General features: G+C 39.0%; 1 protein-coding gene across 2 annotated transcripts in view; it reads left to right on the top strand.

Moving 5' to 3' along the window:
• OXSR1 (oxidative stress responsive kinase 1) overlaps window positions 1-22,514 on the top strand; it is a 102,313-nt gene that overhangs the window by 68,052 nt on the left and 11,747 nt on the right. For both annotated transcript variants that reach the window (XM_049629005.1, XM_049629006.1), the window contains 7 exons: window positions 314-423; window positions 4,142-4,243; window positions 6,498-6,631; window positions 13,616-13,664; window positions 14,334-14,399; window positions 17,210-17,332; window positions 21,956-21,991. In XM_049629005.1, the coding sequence (XP_049484962.1) occupies window positions 314-423; window positions 4,142-4,243; window positions 6,498-6,631; window positions 13,616-13,664; window positions 14,334-14,399; window positions 17,210-17,332; window positions 21,956-21,991 (620 nt within the window). The remainder of the gene's footprint in view (window positions 1-313; window positions 424-4,141; window positions 4,244-6,497; window positions 6,632-13,615; window positions 13,665-14,333; window positions 14,400-17,209; window positions 17,333-21,955; window positions 21,992-22,514) is intronic.

The following is a 22,514-nucleotide window of genomic DNA, read 5'->3' as shown; positions in this document are numbered from 1 at the left end:
TTAAGAGTATTCAGAATCATAGAAGCCGAATGTTAGAATGATGGTTGCCCGCGGCTGGGGAGGAGAAGGAGGGGTTACTGTTAACGGGTGTAGACTTTTAGTCTGGAAGGACTACGCTAATAGAATGGATTGGAGCAAGGATGAAAATCTGTTGGGATGGGTCTGTGTTAAACTGTGTCTTAATTTAGTCAAGAACCTCAGTGGAAAGAAGAGAAAATGTGTTGTTTGTGGATAGGACTACAACTATATTATTTTCCTATTTACTTGTGTTAGTTGCCATATTTCTAATACCTTGCCGTTATATCTATTTCAGACTTTGGGGTTAGTGCTTTTTTAGCAACTGGTGGTGATATTACCCGAAATAAAGTGAGAAAGACCTTTGTTGGAACTCCCTGCTGGATGGCACCTGAAGTTATGGAACAGGTACTCTTTGTCTTTTGTCTTTTAAAAATGGCTTAGGGTTTTGTTACAGAATGGAAAAAACGGAGTAGTGTTTGCTTCTGTTTGGTATACAGGTTCCCCCACTAAGGCAAAGCAGTTTGTTCCTGTGAAACCTTTGATAAGCTGAAATGGTGCAAAACGAAGGAGCAATTACCATTAATTTATCTGGAAAAATTGTTTAGCGTTCCCAGACCTAAGAAATAACTTCTTTTAGGCTTTTCTGAAAGCAGAGAACACATCTTGCTATTGGATGCACAAAATAAATGGAGAAAAAGAGCAGATGTGCACACGCTGGGGAAGGAGCTGGGCGGCACCAGTCTCGCTGTTCTGCGCACTGCCTCCGTGCCGGCTGGCTATAGGAGCAAACGCTCGATGCCGTTTTCGCTTTTTGCCTTTTTCACAAAAGTAGAAATCCTCCGGATTTCTTTCAGTAAACAGGCACTGCTGTAGGTCTTCCACAGAAGCCAGGTGACTTAACGGGAACCTTTAAAAAGTAGGGGATACAGGGGCGCTTGGGTGGCTCAGTCGGTTGGGCGTCCGACTTCGGCTCGGGTCATGATCTCACAGTCTGTGAGTTCGAGCCCCGCGTCGGGCTCTGTGCTGACAGTCGGAGCCTGGAGCCTGATTCGGATTCTGTGTCTCCCTCTCTCTCTCTGCCCCTCCCCTACTCACACCCCTCCCCTGCTCACACTCTGTCTCTGTCTCTCTCAAAAATAAATAAACATTTAAAAAAAAAAAAAAAGTAGGGGATACATGTGCTACACTAACTCTGGGAGATCCGTGTCTCTGTTCCTTGGTTAAGGATCCGTCCACCGTTAACAACAACAGCAAAAAGCCTGTAGATCTTTGTAAATGATATATACAACTCAGGATTTCTACCACACACAACCTAAGCAATAATATAATGAAGACTGGTTCGATAGTAGTTTCCGCTTTACAAATTAAATGACCTAATCTTTGTACGTGTAGTTTCACTGCTCTGGTTTTTGAAGGACTGGTTTTGCCCACAACTCCATTTCCGTTTGCTCTGAAACAACTGCAGGCAGATGTCACTCATCTAGCCACCTTACGGATACTCTGCTATTCTCAAATTATGCTCATTCCTTATTCCTTGTTTTACTTGTTTGTTGTCCTGTCATTTGAAGCACTTGGACCTTTCCACCTTGATTTACGTCTTCAGCTTCCCTAGTGTAGTTTTCCCCATTCTTCCCCTACCTGTCAGGCCGTTTCTCTGACTTCTTTTCTGTCTTTCCTTCTATGTCCCAGGAGCTTGTTCTCGAATTCTTCTCTCACTAATGTGTCTCATCTCCACTTCCCACCTAATATGTCTTCCTTCTTTCCTTTTTTCTTTCCCTTTCTTTCTTTCTTTCTTTCTTTCACATTTATTCAGTTTTTGATAGAGACAGAGCTTGACTGGGGGAGGGGCAGAGAGTGAGGGAGACACAGAATCTGAAACAGGCTCCAGGCTCTGCACTGACAGCAGAGAGCCCGACGAGGGGCTCAAACTCACCGACCGTGAGATCATGACCTGAGCTGAAGTCGGACGCTTAACCGACTGAGCCAGCCAGGCGCCCTCACCTATTATATTTTCTAAAGTATATCATGCCAGTCTTATTTCCTAAGCCTCTAGGTGGAGGTTTCCAGCTCCCTATAGATGTTTTACCTAAATGTCCTAGAAATACATCAGAGTTGGTATTGTAGAACCGAATTCACTTTCACTCCATTATAATGCCTGTATTCGCCCTGTTGGTGAGGGAAGCATTCCCACCCTAGGGACACAACACCTCGTTCTGGGCCTGTGAGACCGACAGCAGTTTATTAGTCGCATATACACATAGGTTCAGGGAGGAGGACACTGCATGTCACATGGGGCTGTATTCAGGAAGAGAGTGAATAAACAGTTGCTGTGGGAAACAGGCTTTGTAGTATCGAGAGAGCGAGGTGCTCCTCGGTTTCCTTGCGAGGGTGTGATTGGCTCATATGGTTAACTCTGAGGGCTGGTCGGGAGCTGAAGCCTGCTACTCAAGGCTAAGCAGGAACTTTGCTTGTCCAGGTGATAAACAAGGTTGTTGGGCTAGGGGACTTTACCCTCGGGAACAGACTGGAGAGGGGAACTTGCACTTGGCTCATTAGAGGCCCACCTCCTTACTGGATGTCAAGGCAGCACATCATATGGAGCTTTAATTCCAGGTCTCAAACCACACCCCACCCTACCCCACCCCCACCAACCCATTTCTTCTCCTGTGTTGCTTAGGATGGAAAATGAAAATATTTAATTTTATAATGTGCTCATGCCAGTATAAAAGGAAAGAAATTTGGCAACATGGTCACATTAAGAACTTTGAAAATATTCACACCCCTTGTATCTTTTTTCATTTTAAGTTATGGAACAGATTAAAATATTACCATAACAGGATAAAACAATACCGTAACATAGAAAATTTGGAAAACAGGACTTACCACTACTGCCTAACAATTTTGTTCTAGTTCTTTTTCTAAAAAAACCAAACAGAGGGGCCCCTGGGTGGCTCAGTCGGGTAAGTGTCTGATTCGGCTCAGGTTATGATCTTGCGGTTCATGGGTTCAAGCCCCGCATCAGGCTCTGTGCTGACAGCTCAGAACCTAGAGCCCGCTTCAGATTCTGTGTCTCCCTCTGTCTCTGCCCCTCCCCCGCTCACACTTTGTCTCTCTCAAAAATAAACATTAAAAAATGTTTTTTTTAAGAAAAAATTTTTAAAAAACATAGTTGATGTACTTTTATAATAGTATCAAAACTTGTGAAGAATTTTGTATTCATTTTTCTTCGTAAATGCTTTATCACAAGTGATTTTCCATATTTTCATATAGAATTCATTTACATTGCTTTTAGTTGACTATGTAACATTTCTTTTAACTGAGTATCCCATACTTAATTTCACCATTTCTGGGGAACATTTATTGGGATTGCTTTTTCTTCTTCTGTTACCAAGTATAGTTAACTTTTGCTTACTCTAGATTACTTTAATGGTTTAAAACTTGGCCCCCGGGTGGCTCAGTTGGTTGGGCGTCCAACTTCAGCTCGGGTCATGATCTCATGGTTTGTGGGTTCGAATCCCACGTCAGGCTCTGTGCTGACAGTTTAGAGCCTGGAACCTGCTTCAGATTCTTGTCTCCCTCTCTTTCTGCCCCTCTCCTGCTCGTGCTCTGTTTCTGTCTCTCAAAAATAAATAAGTATAAAAATTTTTTTTAATTAAAAAAAGCTTATGAACACTTTCGTGGTTCTTGATACATATTAGAAGCTTCTTTTATTTTTTTTTTTTAATTTTTTTTTTTTTAACGTTTATTTTTGAGACAGAGAGAGATAGAGCGTGAACGGGGGAGGGTCAGAGAGAGGGAGACACAGAATCTGAAACAGGCTCCAGGCTCTGAGCTGTCAGCACAGAGCCCGACACGGGGCTTGAACTCACGGACCGCAAAATCATGACCTGAGCCGAAGTCGGCCGCTTAACCGACTGAGCCACCCAGGCGCCCCTAGAAGCTTCCTTTTAAAAGTACTTTTGGGGGCACCTGGCTGGCTCAGTCATAAGAGCATGTAACACTTGATCTCGGGGTTGTGGGTTCAAGCCCCAGGCTGGGTGTAGAGATTACTAAAAAGAGAAATAAAATAAAAGTGCTTTTAGGGTGGCAAAAGTAATCATGTACACCTTTATGTTCTTTACAGGTCCGAGGCTATGATTTCAAAGCGGACATCTGGAGTTTCGGGATCACAGCAATTGAACTGGCCACCGGGGCAGCTCCTTATCATAAATATCCACCAATGAAGGTGAGGTTCACAGTCAACATCCTACCCCAGCCCATGTCCCAGTTTCTTTGCAGAGACTAATCCTAGGAGTGAATGGATTTGAAAAGGATGAGTTTTTATAACTGTAAAGTGGGAAGCTATTTTGAGGACAGAGGAATGGTTTATTTCTCAAAAGGAGGTGGGGGAGGAGATGGGGTTTACTTTTCATCCATTGCCGGCAGTGACTCCAGAATTGTAGCCAAACATATACATGTTAGCCTGTTTGCTCGGAATGAGAAATACCTCCAGCTTTTAGTAAGTCCATTTCAGTAAAATATAAATTGAATCTGAAAAGCAAGTGTTAATTCTAACTACAACCCCTTTTTATTCCCTATTTTATTTTAAAGTAGTGTTGACTTTGTGTTTAGAAAAATGGCTTAGGGGCGCCTGGGTGGCTCAGTCGGTTAAGCGTCCGACTTCGGCTCAGGTCACGATCTCGCGGTCCGCGGGTTCGAGCCCCGCGTCGGGCTCTGGGCGGATGGCTCAGAGCCTGGAGCCTGCTTCCGATTCTGTGTTTCCCTCTCTCTCTGCCCCTCCCCCGTTCATGCTGTGTCTCTCTCTGTCTGAAAAATAAATAAACGTTAAAAAAAAAAAAGAAAAGAAAAAGAAAAATGGCTTATGCTTATGGGGTGCCAGGGTGGCTCAGTCGACTAAGCATCCGACTTCCACTCAGCTCATGATCTTGTAGTTCAGGGGTTTGGGCTCCATGTCAGGCTCTGCACTGACAGCTAGGAGTCTGGACCCTGCTTCGGATTCTCTATCTCCCTCCCTCCCTTTCTCTCTCTGCCCTTCCCCCACTGTGTTCTCTGTCTCAAAAACAAATGAATAAACTTAAAAAAACAAAAGAAAAATGGCTTATGCTTTTATAAAAAAGTCACACAGTCTAGAAAAACACAAATCACCCCCAATCCCACCACATAGATATGACCTTCATTACTTACACCTCAGTGCATCAAGCTAGTATGTTGCCATGAAAGTCAGAGAAGGAAGAGATTTAGGATGGGCAGAATAATCAAAATAGTCAGTTACTGCAGAGAAGGTGGAAGACTGACAAGTGAAAAAGGCCGTAGCTCTATTAAGTAGGCAGCATCAGCGATTTCTGGGATCCAAGTGCTGGAGGAGTTCTGGGAAGAGAAGGCCAGATTACTAGGGGTCATGTTAAAACAGAGCCAGGAATAGGTAAAATCAGCCATGGTTTTACTTGTTATTTTATTTTATTTTATTATTTTGCTAGGATCCTACTTTATTTATTTATTTATTTATTTTTAAATGTTTGTTTTTGAGAGAGTGCAAGCGAGAGGGTGCAGAGAGAGAGCGACAGAGGATCCCAAGCGGGCTGCACACTGACAGGCTGACAGCAGCGAGCCTGACTCCGGGCTTGAACCCACGAACTGCAAGATCATGACCTGAGCTGAAGTTGGGTGCTAAACCGACTGAGCCACCCAGGCGCCCTGACTTTACATTTTTTTTTTAAAGTAGTTTGGCAGTATAAGAATGGGGACAGAGGAGGAGCCTGAGTGGCTCAGTTGGTGAAGTGTCTGACTCTTGATTTCAGCTAAGGTCATTATATCGTGGTTCATGAGTTCAAACCCCACATCAGGCTCTGTGCTGACAGTTGAGAGCCTGCTTGGGATTCTCTGTCTCTGTCTCTCTGTCTCTCTTTGCCCCTCCCCTGCCTGCTCTTGAAACAGAGAAAGAAAGAAAGAAAGAGAGAGAGAGAGAGAGAGAGAGAGAAAGAAAGAACAGAAAAGAAAAGAAAAGAAAAAAGAAAGGAGGAAGGAAGGAAGGAGGGAGGGAAGGAAGGGGACAGAGGACCTGAAGAAAGGGGTGTTGTGTTTTGTTTTGTTTTTTAATGTTTCTTTATTTTGAGAGTGAGAGAGGGTGAGCAGGGGAGAGACAGAGAGGGAACCATGAGATCACGATCTACGCCAGAGTCAGATACAGAACAGACTGAGCCACACAGGCGCCCTGTGAAGAAAGGTTTCTAACTAAAGGACATTCATTGCTAATACTGTTGAGCCCTTGCAACAGTTACTGTTACCTGGGAAGCCAGCTGTCTGTAGGATATTGTTTGTGTGGAAAAGGTCTAAATAACAGTGTTCCAAACAACTGGTCTAGATGTGAACTTTCAGAAAATACAGCCTCATGTATTGTGAGGTTGTCTATATTGAAGAATCTTGGCCACAGTACTTTACTGAATCTTCACAAGTTTATATTGTATCGAAAATTCTTCCAGGTTTTAATGCTGACACTACAAAATGATCCTCCTTCTCTGGAAACTGGCGTTCAAGATAAAGAAATGCTGAAAAAATATGGAAAATCATTTAGGAAAATGATTTCATTGTGCCTTCAAAAGGATCCAGAAAAAAGGTAAAATATGAGATAAAGGTTACGTTTGTCTTCATCAAATATGTGAACCATTGTGGGAAGTCTAAGTATCACATACCTACATTCATGTGCACAAAATTATTTCTGCATATTCACATATATTTATTTAAATATAAACTTTAGAAAAAATATACAGAGACTATTACACTAGATTGGAAATGAAATTAATTACTTTCTCCCTTCTTTTTAGTATACAGTGTATACTCTAAATAGTTCAGCTATTTCCTGGTTACGTTTTTATAAATCTGCACATTGTGAACTCTCTGTGTTAATAAAATGCCAAGTTAGTGGGAGGACTTGTTTTCAGCTTGTACTTAAAAGTTATGAGCGGGGCGCCTGGGTGGCGCAGTCGGTTAAGCGTCCGACTTCAGCCAGGTCACGATCTCGCGGTCCGTGAGTTCAAGCCCCGCGTCAGGCTCTGGGCTGATGGCTCGGAGCCTGGAGCCTGTTTCCGATTCTGTGTCTCCCTCTCTCTCTGCCCCTCCCCCGTTCATGCTCTGTCTCTCTCTGTCCCAAAAATAAATAAAAAACGTTGGAAAAAAAAAAAAAAAAGTTATGAGCAAACAAGTATCTTAATGCTGTTTACAATTTTAATAACAAAAGAAATACACATAGCCAATGTTATATCTAAGGCCACGTAATCATATATGTATTTCCTTATTGGAAAGATTTTAGTAATCATACCAAAAATTCATAGCCCTTACTTGGTAACACTAGACAGATTGGATGCCAAGTAAGTGAATAAACATGATCATCTAATGCGTGTATCTTTATGAATTAAACAGAATCAAATATGTTGGAAGTCACTGAGTACAACCTTTTATCTGTGAGGTCAATGAGCTACCTAGTCATTGAGGTGGGACTTGAATCCAAAACTTCTGATTCTGAACTAGGGTTCATTTTGTTCTGTATCTCATTTTTCTGTTTCACATACATATTCCACTCAGTTTTTTAGCACTAAGAATTTTTAAATTTTGATTTCTGTGAAGATCAACAAAAATAAAAGATTTCAATCGAAGTCATGTCTTCAGTATACTTAATGGGGCTTCAGAGTTTATTGTTGGAAATATTAGAAAAGGTAAGAAAAATAGGTAGCAAAGGTCAAACTTGTGCCATTAGAACTTTGTTTCTGAACAAATTGGTATAAAAGATAGGAGACTTTTGCTTCTGCTTTAGTTAATTAACTAAAATAACAGACTTTGTCACAAACACCTATAAATGCTGAACAAATTTATCAAACTTAAAAAAAAAAAACAAATCAGGGAAGAAATATCATGAACCACTCCTGTGGCTGCCCTCAGTGGGACACTGTTCCTTTTAATAACCTACTCGGTTAGATTTCAAACTCCCACGTGGGACTGGAAATGAGATCTTGGGTCCAGCCATTGGGGATCTGAACTGAGATCCCTGCTTCAGACTAAGACCTCCACAAGTCAGCCTTCTGAGTAAAAGGATGGACCAGAAAACAAAATATGTGTCCATCATCACAAAGACACACCAAAAACTTGTCTTGAATAATCAAATCCTCTGACCTGGACATTGTGTAGGTTGACAGTCTGAATTTATACTACCCATATTATCCAGGAACCCACAAGATTAAAGAGTCAAAAAGAATTATTGCCAAGCCAATTTTATTTCTGACAGAAGCAACTAGAAAACTGTACTGTTCGAACTGTTCAAAACTCGAGGTCCGTGAGGTTCCTCCAAATAATGCCCCATTGAAGAGATCACAATCTGAAATTATAAAACACACAGTAAGATAGTACACAGCAAACTAGAGTCTGCAGACACAGCGAACAGGAGAATCCGTGCTTCAGAAGCTTTGGATAATGCAGAGATACCTGAAGAATCTATAAAATAAGTATATTTAAAATAATTGGGGCTCCTGGGTGGCTCAGTCCGTTAAGCGTCCGACTTCAGCTCAGGTCATGATCTCACAGTCCATGAGTTCAAGCCCCACATCGGGCTCTGTGCTGACAGCTCAGAGCCTGGAGCCTGCTTCGCATTCTGTGTCTCCCTCTCTCCCTGCCCCTCCCCTGCTTGTGCTCTATCTCTCTCTGTCTCAAAAATAAATAAAAACGTTAAAAATTTAAGAAGAAATAATAATTAAAATCCTAATGGAAGAAATCAAAACCATAAGAAAAGGATATGACTGTGACCAAGAAAACAAACAAAGCTGCTTAGCAATGAAAAATAAAGTAACAAAAATGTAAAATTTAATGGATTGCCTTGAGTGTAGGCTAGACTTAGTGTTTTGCTTCTGATGAATCGAGTATGAAAAAGGAAATATAGTAGCTTCAGAGTGGAGAAACCTGGTGGACACCTCTGTCACAAGTGATCCAGGTTAACCTCACCAGTAAGAAGGCATATTGATTATTATATGCTCCCTGATACAAGGTGCAGGGCGTATCACCTCTGAAATGTTCCTTCCCAAAATCTTTAACTTCAGTCTGTAGTGAGAAAACATCAGACACATCCAGATTGAGGAATAAGCTACAGACTCCCTGACCAGCACTCTTCACAAGTAAGGAAAGGGACGACTGAGGAAGTATCCCAGATTGGAGGAGATAAAAAAACATGAAGACTAATTGAAACGTGGTGTCCTTAATCAGATCGCGGAACAGACACACGACGTTAGAGCAAAAACTGGGGAAATCTGAATAAAGTCTATAGTTTATAGTGTTATACCAATATTAATATATTAAAGACTGTAATTGGGGCGCCTGGGTTAGTTAAGTGTCGGACTCCAGCTCAGGTCATGATCTCACAGTTTGTGGCTTTGAGCACCACGTCGGGCTCTATGCCGACAGGAGCCTGGTTAGGATTCTGTATCTCCCACTCTCTCTCTCTGCCCCTCCCCTGCTTATGGGCACGGGCTGTCTCTCAAAAATAAATAAATATAAATATTTTTAAAAATAAATTCTATAATAGTATAGCAATGTTAATATTTTTAGTTTAGTTAATATCTTGATAATTATACCATGGTTATATAAAATGTCAGCATTAGGGGAAGCTGGTGACAGGCATGTAGGAACACTGTAGTATCTTTGCATCTTCCTATAAGCTTAAAATTATTTCAAAATAAAAAAGTTTTTTAAAAAAGAAAAATATCTAGAAGCTGTAGAACATCTATTTCCAGTTTGTAAGCCAAAATTATACCTTGTTGAGAACATTTCCAAGTTCAGAAAAAAACTTAGATGGGTTGGTTAAATAGAACAGCCAGTAAAGCACACAAAAAAGAGAATTATTTATTGACTCCTAATCAAGTTACCAGGTAGTGTTGTAAACACTGGACATACATCATCTTAACATATATCATCCCTTGAGGATGACACTATTATCTTCGCTGTTTTACGAATGAAACTGAAACATAGGTTAAGTACCATTGCCCAAAGTCACACAGCCAGAAAATGTTGGAGCTAGAATTGCCACCCATACAATTTGACTGTAGAGTTCCTGCTCTTACTCAATCACACTACACTATATTGAGGAAATGGCTCAGAATGCAACACGGAAAGATTTTTAAAAATGGAAATAGAGGGGCGCCTGGTGGCTCAGTCGGTTAAGCTCCCAACTTCAGCTCAGGTCATGATTTCGCGGTCATGAGTTCGAGCCCTGCGTCAGGCTCTGTGCCGACGGCTCAGAGCCTGGAACCTGCTTCAGATTCTGTGTCTCCCTCTCTCTCTGACGCTCCCCCGTTCATGCTGTGTCACTCTCTGTCTCAAAAATAAATAAACGTTAAAAAAAATTTTTTTTAAATGGAAATAGAAAAGAATGATGAACATTTGGGAGACAGAATGAAAAGGTTCAGTGTGTGTGTGTGTGTGTGTGTGTGTGTGTGTGTGTGCGCGCGCGCGCGCATGTGCATGCATGCATATGTACATCCACGTGTACATACATACACATGCACATATAGAAACTTTCCAGGAGAGATTAGAGAGAATGGGAGAAGCAATATTCAAAGAAATAATGGCTGAGAATTTTGTAGAATTGATGAAATACCTATATCCTCAGATTAAAGAACCATCCCCCCAAATTCCAAACGGTATTTCCCTTTTCCCATTTGTACATGAGTCATGAAACTACAAAGGCAAAGAGAATCTATTAAATGCAAACTGAGGGGGCAGATTACCTACTGAGGAATAGCAGGTAGACTGATAGCCACTTTCCCAATAATAATCAGTTGAGGCCAGAATATACCGGAATAATGCTGAAAGAAAATTACTGTTAACCCAGAATTCTCCATCCGGTCAAACTCTTATTCAAGAATAAGCATGAAATTGAGATTTTTTCAGACAAAAATTTCCAATCACGTTTTATCAACTCCTGTAAATTTTACTTTATCATTATCATTCATTATCAGGGAAATATAAGTCACAACCACAATGAGATACCACCTCAAACCTGTAAGAATGGCTAAAATTAACAACTGAGGCAACGACAGATGTTGACGAGGATGAGGAGAAAGAGGAACCTCTTGCACTGTTGATGGGGATGCACACTGGTGCAGCCGCTCTGGAAAACAGTGTGGAGCTTCCTCAAAAATTTAAAAATAGAACTACCCTACAACTCAGCAATTGCACTACTATGTATTTATCTAAAGGATACAAAAATGCTGATTCTGTGGGGCACGTGTATCCCAGTGTTTATAGCAGTGCTATCGACAATAGCCAAAGTATGGAAAGAGCCTTAATGTCCATTGACTAATGAATGGATAAAGTAGATGTGGGGTGTGTGTGTGTGTGTGTATGTATGTATATATATATGTGTGTGTGTGTGTGTGTGTGTGTGTGTGTATACATACATATACATATATATACACACATATATATGTATATATACATATATATTCACACATATATATTCACACGTATGTATATATATACATATATATTCAGCAATCAAAAAGTGAAATCTTGCCATTTGCAACAACGTGGATGGAACTAGACTGTATTATGCTATGCGAAATAAGTTAGAGAAAAACAGATATTATATAATTTCATTCGTGGAATTTAAGAAACAAAACAGATGAACATAGGGTAAGGGAAGCAAAATTAAGATAAAAACAGAGAGGGAGACAAACCGTAGGACTTAAATACAGAGAACAAACTGAGGTTGCTGGAGGGGAGGTGGGTGGGGGGAAGGGATAAATGTGTGATGGACATTAAGGAGGGCAATTGTTGGGATGAGCACTTCTATGTAAGTGATGAATCACTAAATTATTTTCCTGAAATTAATATTACACTGTATGGTAACTAACTTGGATTAAATATATATATACACATATGTATATATATATACATATATGTGTATATACACATATGTATATATACATATATATGTACATACACATATGTATATATATGTACATACACATATGTACATATATATATACATAGAGAGAGAGAACTTTAGAAAGAAGGAAATGAACCTAGAAGAAAGGGATGAACCATAAGAAGCAGTGGTGTGCAAACTGTTGACCATACTGAAATCTTGATTGAATGAGAACATAGAGGGGGTGCCTGGGTGGCTCAGTTGGTTGAGCATCTGACCTCGGCTCAGGTCTGATCTCACTGTTGGTGAGTTCGAGCCCCGCGTCGGCTCTGTGCTGATAGGTCAGAGCCTGGAGCCTGCTTTGCATTCTGTGTCTCCCTCTCTCTCTCTGATCCTCTCCCTCTCACACTCTGTGTCTCTCCCTCTCAAAAATAAACATTAAAAAACATTTTTTTTTGGCACAATAATTAATAACACAGGAAGGGTAAGGTCTACTTTCAGTTTGCATAGCACATTCAAATCTGTTTTCTCAATCTTCTTTGAAGCCCTGGTTCTTCTCAAGTGTGAATGCACATTAAAACCACCTGGGAAATTTTAAAAACTACTGATGCCCCCCACCACCCCCCCCCACACTGATTCTGCTTTAATTGATATGGGGTACAGCCTGGGCATTGGGATTTTTTTTTTGAAACTCCCAGATAGAATAGTACGTACACAGTCGTATTTAAGAACCACTGCCTTCAGGGGCTTGACCAGGTAGGTAATACAGAACCTTAGAGAAGAGATTTGCTCAGAGTTACATAGTGGGATATGTGGTGTAATCAGGTCCAGTCTCTTAAGTGTAGTATTGTTTATTCTTTATTCTCAAACATACTATTTAAAAGTTTGTACAATTAACAGTGATGATGCCTTTATCTGTACAGTTAAAAACTGAATTTAGAGTCAATTTGGGGAATATATACATTACTTTTAGAATCTTCAATTTTTTAAAGGAAATTGTGAGATCTATTTGCGTGCATGTGTGTGTGTGTGTGTGTGTGTGTGTGTGTGTGTGTGTGTTGAGATAGAGTGCAAGCAGTGGAGGGGCAGAGAGAGAGGGAGAAAGAATCTTAAGTAGGCTCCATGTCCAGTTCTGAGGCTGATGCAGGGCTCAGTCTCGCAATCATGAGATCACAAACTGAGCTGAAATCAAGATGCTTGATCAACTGAGCCACCCAGGCCCCATCAGATCTATTTTTAAGACTATGTATTTACATAAGTTGAAGGCTGGCAAGCAGCCACATGACAAGAAGCAGCTTGATTTGGTCCATTTCCTCTATGTGAGATTAAATTTATTTTTACGACTTGTTGAAGTAGATATTGTCTATATTATTGGGAAATAATATTCTTGAGAAAATAATAGCAAGTATATTGGAAGCCACTAAGAAATCATGATTCCAAAAGAAACATTTCACTAATGAATTTTGCAAAGAACCTACAATAATTATTATCAGAACATTTCTATTTGGGTTTTCTTCTCTACTCAATGTCTTGTACCGAGTTTATCCTGCTTTTTGCTTTTTAGCCCGTTAAGGAAAGTGGAGAACACTGAGATTTTATCTTGCTGCTCAAGAAATCATTTTCTCATTTTTGAAGATGGAAACCCACAGTTACACTTGAATTAACTATTAAAACGTTCTTTTCTGGTTTTAGACCAACAGCAGCAGAACTGTTAAGGCACAAATTTTTCCAAAAAGCAAAGGTAAGAACTGCTAACTTTTGATTTTATGTGTTCGTGTGACCTACCTCAGCTACCTAAATTAGATTCACTGCTCAGAAATTGTTTTATCTTTAGATGATAATGTTTGGAAAAGTGATCCAAAAGTGATGTTTGGAAAAGTAGATCAAATAATTGCTGGGGGCATTATTTGTACAACCTTTGGTAATTAAGACACATGCTTTAGAATTGGTAAATGTGTTTTTCATATAAATTAATTTAAACATCAGGTTAAACTTAGAACGAGAACAATGAATATTGCCATTATAAATACAATCTGTGAAAAATACTGAACTCTCAGTTCGAAGGTTTTACTACTGAATTTGGTAAAACTCTCATTTCCCAAAGCTAACGGGTAAGTGTGATGTTACTGTAGTTGGAAGCGTGGGACCATGATCCTAAAGGACCTAGGGTAAAGCAAACTTTTCATTGATAATATTCATACAGCACACTAAGGCTCTGTCTCAGTTTGTGAAACCATGGTAGTAATGTACTAAAGGAGCTTCAATCTCAGAATAAAAGAATGGAAGCGTTCCTCAGACTTCTTTATAAAAGTTACTATATGGTATTTTAATTGTGCTTGAATATTCTGTGTCAATTTCTGTGGTTCAATAAAAGCTTCTTTTAAGAAGAAAACGTATTTTTCCTCTGCAGAATAAAGAATTTCTTCAAGAAAAAATACTGCAGAGAGCACCAACTATTTCTGAAAGAGCTAAAAAGGTAAATGGGGATTTAACTCCAGTTTTCTAGGAAATTTGTTAGAGTAAATTTACTTCTGCATTTTGAAAGTATATGTTAAGTAATTCTTTGTTAATAGTATAGTACTCATTTTTTTCAATTCTTTAGCATCCTTTGATATATTTTTATTCATCAAATATCATTAGTCCACAGTATGCCTATGTGAACTGTCTACTAGAATGAAAAGGGATGTTACACAATTGATGAATTAATTCTGGACTGTTAAATCACTGTTTGCAGGCAGCAGAGTGAATTGTGGAGTTGAGCCCTTTCCTCACACTACACAAAAACAGTGACGACCCACTAGGTTGATTATAATAAAAAAGACAGACAATAGCAAGTGTTGATAAAGATGTAGGGAAATTGGAGCCCTCGCGCTACTGATGAAAATGTGAGGTGGTGCAGCCACGTTAGAAAGTAGTCTGGGAGTTTCTCAAAAGACTCAACAAAGCTTCCATATGAGCATAGGAGGAGTTCCACTCCTAGGCATACCTGGGAGAATGGAAAACATGTACACACAAAGATGCGTACAGGAATGTTCCCAGCAGCATTATTCATAATAACCAAAAAGTGGAAACAACCCGATTCTTCATCTCTTGGTGAATGGATATATAAAATGTCATGTGTCCATATGATGAAATATTTATTCATCAGTAAAAAGAAATGAAGTGCTGATACATGTCCTAATGTGAGTAAAACCTTTAAAACCTTATGCTCATCATAAGCTGGTTATAAAAGACCACATATTATCTGATTCTATTTATGTGAAATGTCCAGAATGGGCAAATGTACAGAGACAAAGTGGATGCAAGGTTGCCCAGGACTGGGAGGATCGTACGGAAACGGGCAGTGACTGCTGATGGTTATGTGGTGTTTTTTGCGGTGTGGGGAAGTGAGGAAAGTGATCTGGATTTAATTGTAGAGATGGTTTCACAACTCTGAATATACTAAAAAAAAATGGAATTGGATGCCTTAAATGGTATTATTATATGGTATATGAATTATATCTCAATAAAGCTGTTACTTTAAATGTTTTTTACATGTTTATTTTTGAGAGAGAAAGAGACAGAGCATGAGTGGGGTACAGGGAGAGAGAGAGAAGGAAACACAGAATCCAAAGCAGGCTCCGGGTCTGACCTGTCAGCACAGAGCCCGACGTGGGGCCCGAACTCACAACCATGAGATCATGACCTGAGCCGAAGTCAGATGCCTAACCAACTGAACCACCCAGACGCCCCTAAAGCTGTTACTTTAGAAGAGGAGCATATAGACAGTGACACCTCCATGAACAAAAAGCTCTTGGAAATTGAAAACGTCAGAGAAGAAATGAAAATATTCAATACACAGGTTGTATGGTACAGCTGAGGAAATTTCCCAGAAAATAGACCCCAGATGGCCAAGAGATAGATTACAGGAGAAAAAGACAACAACATTAGAGGATCATTTGAGAAGGTTCAGTCTTTGAGTAAAGAGTTCTAGAAAAGCAGAACCGAGAAAAACAAGGGAAATCACTGAAGAAATAATTCAAGAAAAACTTCCAAAACAGATAGTCCTGAATTTCCAGATTGAAAGAGCCCTAGTGCAATGAATGGAAATAGACCAGCACTAAGACACATTGCCATGCTAGCTCAGAATACTGGAGGCAAAAAAAAGATCCCATAGCTTCCAGAGAAAGGGGAAAGATCACGGACTGCTCCTCTGGAAGCCAGGTCACAACGAAGCAGTTGCATGCAACATTATGAAAGAAAGTTTTTCTACTAACCCAGACTTTTTTACCAGGCAAACTATAAGTGAAGCGTAGGGATGGACTCGAAAAGTTGAGAAATGCATGGCTTCAGTTAATGTGCTATGCTAATAATGGAGGAAGTGCTTAAACTGAGAACAAGGAAGTCATGTGGTCCAGGAAACAGAGCTGTTGATAGACTGAGATCTGAAGTCCAGAGCTGGTGTGAAACCAGTCTAGGTGGGAGGCTCTGGTGAGGGTCTTCCTCAGGGAGGTGATGAATACCTAATAACGTATATGAATATGGTGAGAGGAGATTTATACAGAGAATTTGGGGATGAATATGACAAGTACATAAAAATAAGCAAATATTAACTATAGGGGAAACAAAAAAGTTATACAGTAGACAAAAGTAATTGTAATACACAATAAGACTTAACTGTATCATTTATACAATCATGTCATGGAAACACTGAATTTTGATTTAACCAAAATTACAATGTATCTTGAGAAAAGAGGGGGGTTGATAATAGGATTAACTTCTCATCTTTTATAGTTCGAAGTCCAGTAGATAATTCCTAAAACCAAAAATTCAAGGGGTAATAATAAGAACACAGTCTTAGAGAGATGAATGTTAATTTAAAAAGAATAAGCCAAAATGACTTAAAAGTGGCTCCCTGTGAGTAAGAGGATAAAAGTTAGGAAATTGCTGTTTTTCTTAACAAAACTTGTGCAGCTATAGTTCTCTTGAAACTGTAGGTATAATTGTGATTTTTAAAATGAAAAAAGCAGAATCTTCTTTATCTTGGATTTATTTATTTTGGGGGCTGAAAAAACTTTTAAATTTCTCGGAACATGAAACCATTGATAAGATTTGGTCTGTGACTTGACAGAAGAAGGATTTGGATGGTGTTTGGGCTCAAGAGTATAGAAGTGTAGGGAAAGTCAGTCGTGGGAGTAAAGACCGATAGTGGAGCACAAAGAGCAAGTGAGGAGTAGAAGATATGTATACTATACCTAGTAAATACCAAGCACTACCATAATCCACATCTCCCTTCCTAATGTGCAGGTTCGGAGAGTACCAGGTTCTAGTGGCCGCCTTCATAAGACAGAAGATGGCGGCTGGGAGTGGAGTGATGATGAATTTGATGAAGAAAGTGAGGAAGGGAAAGCAGCAATTTCACAACTCAGGGTAAGTTTTGTTAAGCTGTGTGCTTTAGCTAGAGCTCTGTCTTTTTGTCTGAAGCCTCTGAGATATGCTATATTCTTTGGTTCTGTTCAGTTTGACAGCTGAAGTGTGAAAAATACAAGGGTTAGTGATAGAATTTCCTTGAGCGAGTTATTAACAATAGGAACCCATTTAATTCTACGTGAAAAAGTGGACTGACACATCTGTTTGGATATGATATTTAGGGCATATGAAAATGACCAAAATCTAGAGAAGGGGACTACTTTGTCTGAGATGAGAATACACTTGATAGGATTAATGGCTGATGAGACATTGCAGAAGAAGAGATTATTGAACTTGAAAGCCTAACAATCAAAACTTTTTCCCTGAAGTCTGCTAACCTTCTGCCTGAAGAAGAACAATATACCTTTCTTCAGTTGGTATATCCTGGAGGGTGTATGTTTTGGTGTTTATGTACGTGGGTGCATGCGTGTGTGTGTGTGTGTGTAGACAGAGGTCTTGTTTTGGTTTTATTCCATCACTCTTGCCTAAAGTTAATGCCTCAAGTTGATTGTTAGGACTCATTCCTAAGAATAGAAATGTACATGAGAAATACTAATGTTTGAGGTTCATCGTGGCTTTTACCGCCTAGAACCTTTTTGTGGTATGAATGGTGGGTAGGTGGTACATGTCTGCCTGCTTATAAGACCTGCTCCGTCATAGCACTTATGACTTGCTGGTCAACATTGAAGATTTGTTGATCTTGTCAGCTGAAGTCTTTGAGTCTAGTCTTTTTGCAGAGCTAAGTTTGTAAAGACTTTGCCAAGGAAAATTGGTAAAAATTTATTACATTCTAACCTTGGAAAGCTCTTCAGGAGATAACAGATATAAACATTTGATTACATACAATTGTGAGTTTATTAAAATGTGAGACTGTGTGTGTAAAGAGACTTTCTCCTTACTTTTTCATATGATTCCTCCTTAAATCAGTATTCTTTTGTAATGTTCTATTAAAGTGATCAGAGGAAGGTAGAGGTACATGAATCTTGTAGTTCTAGCTTCCTATGAAAGAGATGATACAGTGTTTTCTCTGACCAACATACAATATTTGGGAAGAAAAATTATAGTGTTTCAATGTCTGACTATTACCCCCTAGCTAACTGTAAGAGAAATTTATTTAAAATTTTGTAGTTCTGAAATACATATAAGATTTTATAGTATTTTATAACCTAATACACTGATATGTAAGCAGCATAGAAAATTATATACTTTTGTAGTTTTCACGTTAGCCATTTTTGATGCTGTGAATTCTTTTGTGAAAGGAGGGTCTTTTAAAACTAAACTGAACTATGTTGAAAACTAAACTGAACTATGTTGAAAGTAAATGCCATGATCACATGGAGTAGGGTGCAAGGATGGTTCAGTATTAGGAAATCTTGTAATATTAATAGGCCTAAAGAGAGGTCAAGTCATATTCTTATTTTGATACGTTCCAAAAAAGCTTTGACAAAATTCAGCACATATTCAAAATAGACTCTTATGGAGATCCAAATTTCCATCTTTATATCATTTCCTTTTTTGGAAGTTCTGAAGAACTTCCCTAAACAGTTTTTGTAGTGTGGATCTGTTGGTGATGATTTGCTTAAGGTTTTTTTGTCCAAAAATGTCTCTATTGTTTGTATCTTTGTTTTGAAAAGATACTTTTGCTAGGTATAGAATTTTAGAATGATAGGCTTTTTCTTTCAGTATTTTGAAGATGTTGTTTCACCATATTCTTGTTTGCATTGTTTCTGTTGAGAAATCTGGTATCCCTTGTCTTGTTCTTTTATAAGTTACATGTCTTTTTACTCTTGCTGCTTTTAATATTTTTTTTCTTTTTGAATGGTTTTTTGAGCAATTTGATTTTGATATGCCTGGGTTTATTTATTTCCATGTATCTGTGGGTGTATAGATTTTTATCAAGTTTGGAAATTTTCAGCCATTATATTTTCAAATATTTTTTTCTGCCCTTCATGCACCTCGGAGGCTCCAATAACATGTATATTAGGCTGCTTAAAATTATCTGCAAGTTCACTGATTTTCCTTTTTAAAAATTCTCTTTTTATTCAGTCTTATTTTGCACAGTTTCTGTTGTGGGCCTTCAAATTCATTCATCTTTTCTTCTGCAATATCTGATTGCTGCTAATCCCATTCAGTCTATTTTATATCACAGACATGGTAATATTTTAGAAGTTTGATTTCATGCTTGTTCATTTTTTACACTTTCATGTCTCTACTTAACTTTTTGAAGCTAATGTGTATTATAACTATAGTATAGTTATAATAACCATTTTAATGTCCTTCTCTGCTCAGTCTTCCATTTATGGAGCAGTTTTATTTGATTGACTATTCCCTTCATTATGGCTTGAAAAGTGTTTTCCTGAGTTGAGGAAATAGGGCTAAGAGTCCAGGGAGACGGAAGCAGATAAATCAGTAGAGTACCAGGGAGGAGAGAGCTACACACAGAGAGAAGCTCAGAAGTCTGCAGAGGTTCCCTTGTGAGGGTTCAGTGGAATACTCTTCAAGGAATACATGTGAGAAAACCTCCTGAGACGGGGTAGCAGCACCCAGCCCTCACAGAGAGCCAGCAGCAGTACCCATTTCCACCAGCCAGAGTGTGGAAACCTGTCATTCACAAGACATTGGGTAGAGTTCTCAGAAAGCTTGTCTACGTAGTGGGGAGCGTATAGCCCTAGATTGAGCACTGCTCCAGATCCAGTCAACAACTCATAAAGCAAAATCCGAAAGGATGAAACTGTTTCCAAGTAATTTGACTGTACTCCAGAACAAAGCTCAAGAAGATTTATAGAAATACAAAATTATCAGCATGCAGCAAGATAAAATTCACAGTATCTGGTATCCAATCAGAGGTTACCAGGTATGCAGAGAGTCAGGAAAACAAGAACAGTGAGCACAATTTATGCCCAGATCTTGGTCTTTAATGCCATTCTGTACTAAAAGAACAAGGGCCCCTTGGAGAAATGGCTGATTCCAGGGCTTACACAGGGAAAATACAAGATGAATCTGGAATATCTTCTTTTGTCAAAAAAAAAGTGTTTTCTTAAAAAAAAAAAAATCATAATAATACAAGGCCCAGATTGAATGAGCTCCCACTGACCAAATTAGAATTTAACTATCAAAATCCTTAAATGCAGTAATAATTTGTAAACCACTTAAAAACTAGGACTCTATGAGTCTGTGCCAATAATGAATAGGTAGATTATAAGTGGGGGAGAGGGATGGTTTTTCATTACAGTAAATTGCTGGTGCTGACTGGGAAATGTAGAGGAGTATTGGAGGGCAAAATCATCACTTTATAGCCAGGATAGCAGTCATAAAAATTAGGTCAGACAAGGATCATCAGTGGGTGCTAAGTATAGGGGAAATTTTTGATGAGCAGAACATTTTCAGGGTCTGGAAGTGTCTTCTCCACAGCTTGCCTATTAGTTACAAGGGGAAAAATAGGTACCGCATACTGGACAACTTGGCAAATGCCTGGACTAGCTGATGAAAATTAGCATTATTGTGAAATTTACTGAAATTTACTACTATAGTAGTATGAAGTTATAGAAGAGAATATCCCTGTTCTTAAGAAATACACAGTAATGGTTCAGTGGTAAACAGCTACAGTCTATGCAACTAATTCTCAGATAGTACAAGAGCAATATGATTGGTTGTGTGTGTGTGTGTGTGTGTGTGTTTAAAAAGAGAGAAAGTGAACATCTAAACAATAAAGCAGATAAGGAAAAAAAGTTAATGATGGGTGAATCTGGGTCAGAGGTATACTTGTGTTCTTTGTACTGTTCTTATTCTAACAGAAATTTATGTAAGTTTGAAATTATTTCCAAACATAAAGTTAAAAAGCGTGTTGGGTTGGCCATATACTTGCTGTGATATATTAGCTATCACCTGAACCTTGATTCTCTTCAATGAAATAGTGATGAAAACTTAAAAAAGCCTAAGCTGACCTTTTAAGTAGTCTAAATTTATGCTTGGTAGAATTTACCAGAAACTGATGTTTGTTTAAAGATATGTTCAGGGTTTTGTTTTTTGTTTTTTTGTATTCTCCATTACCTGTATCCAGAATCACTACTAACTGTTATGGTTTACTAAATAAATTTAGCATAGATTTTTCAAGTGGCAGATTATACATTTGCCAAAATTTTCAGTTTTGGCTCCAGAGTGTTCTCCAGCTGAAGCCCATAATACAAATTACTCTGCTTTGAGGGTGTGTTGGATAATGAGCTTGAAGGCTTGCAGTTGGTCTAGGATATTATGTACATAACATGTTCATGATTAGTAGAAAGAATTGTACTTTGAAGAGTGTGACCTCCCTGCTGCCTGAGAACTCAGTCCCATGTTTGTTTATAAACCTCAAGTTGGGAACTGTTAAAATACCATAGAACATTGATGTATTAAAGGCTACCTGGACAAAGAATACAATAGCATCATGATATTTTCTTTTTCCAGAAAACTTTCACTAGAGTTACCAGTGACTTAATGGATCAGAATGAAATGGAGTTTACTTGCATTTCAACATTCAGTGCAGTTTGGAACTACAAGTAACCTAAGTTTTGAGTTAATAAGCCTTTTTTGTATTTCTTTTAGTCTCCCCGAGTGAAAGAATCATTATCAAATTCTGAGGTAAGTAGTTGTGGGTTTTGAGTCATTAAAGTGTGTGTGCTTTTGTTTTGTTTTTAATGGTAAGCACATTTTTTTTTTATATGTGCCTAAATGGGAATGAGAATTTGTAGCAGCCAAATTTCATCAGAGGTATCGATTCTGAGTTTGAATGGACTTCTGCAGTAAGTCGGCGCCATTGAACTCATTTCAAAAGTTGGCCTGGGGGCACCTGGGGGCTGAGTCAGTTAAGCGATCTCACAGTCTGTGAGTTCGAGCCCCGCATCAGGCTCTGTGCTGCCAGTGCAGAGCCTGGAGCCTGCTTCTGATTCTGTGTCTCATTCTCTCTCCGCCCCTCCCCCCACTCGTGCTCTGTCTCTCAAAAATAAATAAACATTTAAAAAAAAAAAAAAAAAAAAAGGTTGGCTTGGAGGCCCAGGAAGTTCTTCCTTCCTTTCCTGCCTGACTTTATGAATTGCTTTTTTGGCTTGGGCCGCCTAAAGTGGAAAGTCGTCTTTTTGCATTAATCTGTCCAGGAATTTGTCGT

Source organism: Panthera uncia, chromosome C2 (assembly GCF_023721935.1).
Source record: "Panthera uncia isolate 11264 chromosome C2, Puncia_PCG_1.0, whole genome shotgun sequence".
In the NCBI taxonomy this organism is placed as follows: domain Eukaryota; kingdom Metazoa; phylum Chordata; class Mammalia; order Carnivora; family Felidae; genus Panthera; species Panthera uncia.
This window is presented reverse-complemented; position numbering and strand designations above follow the sequence as displayed.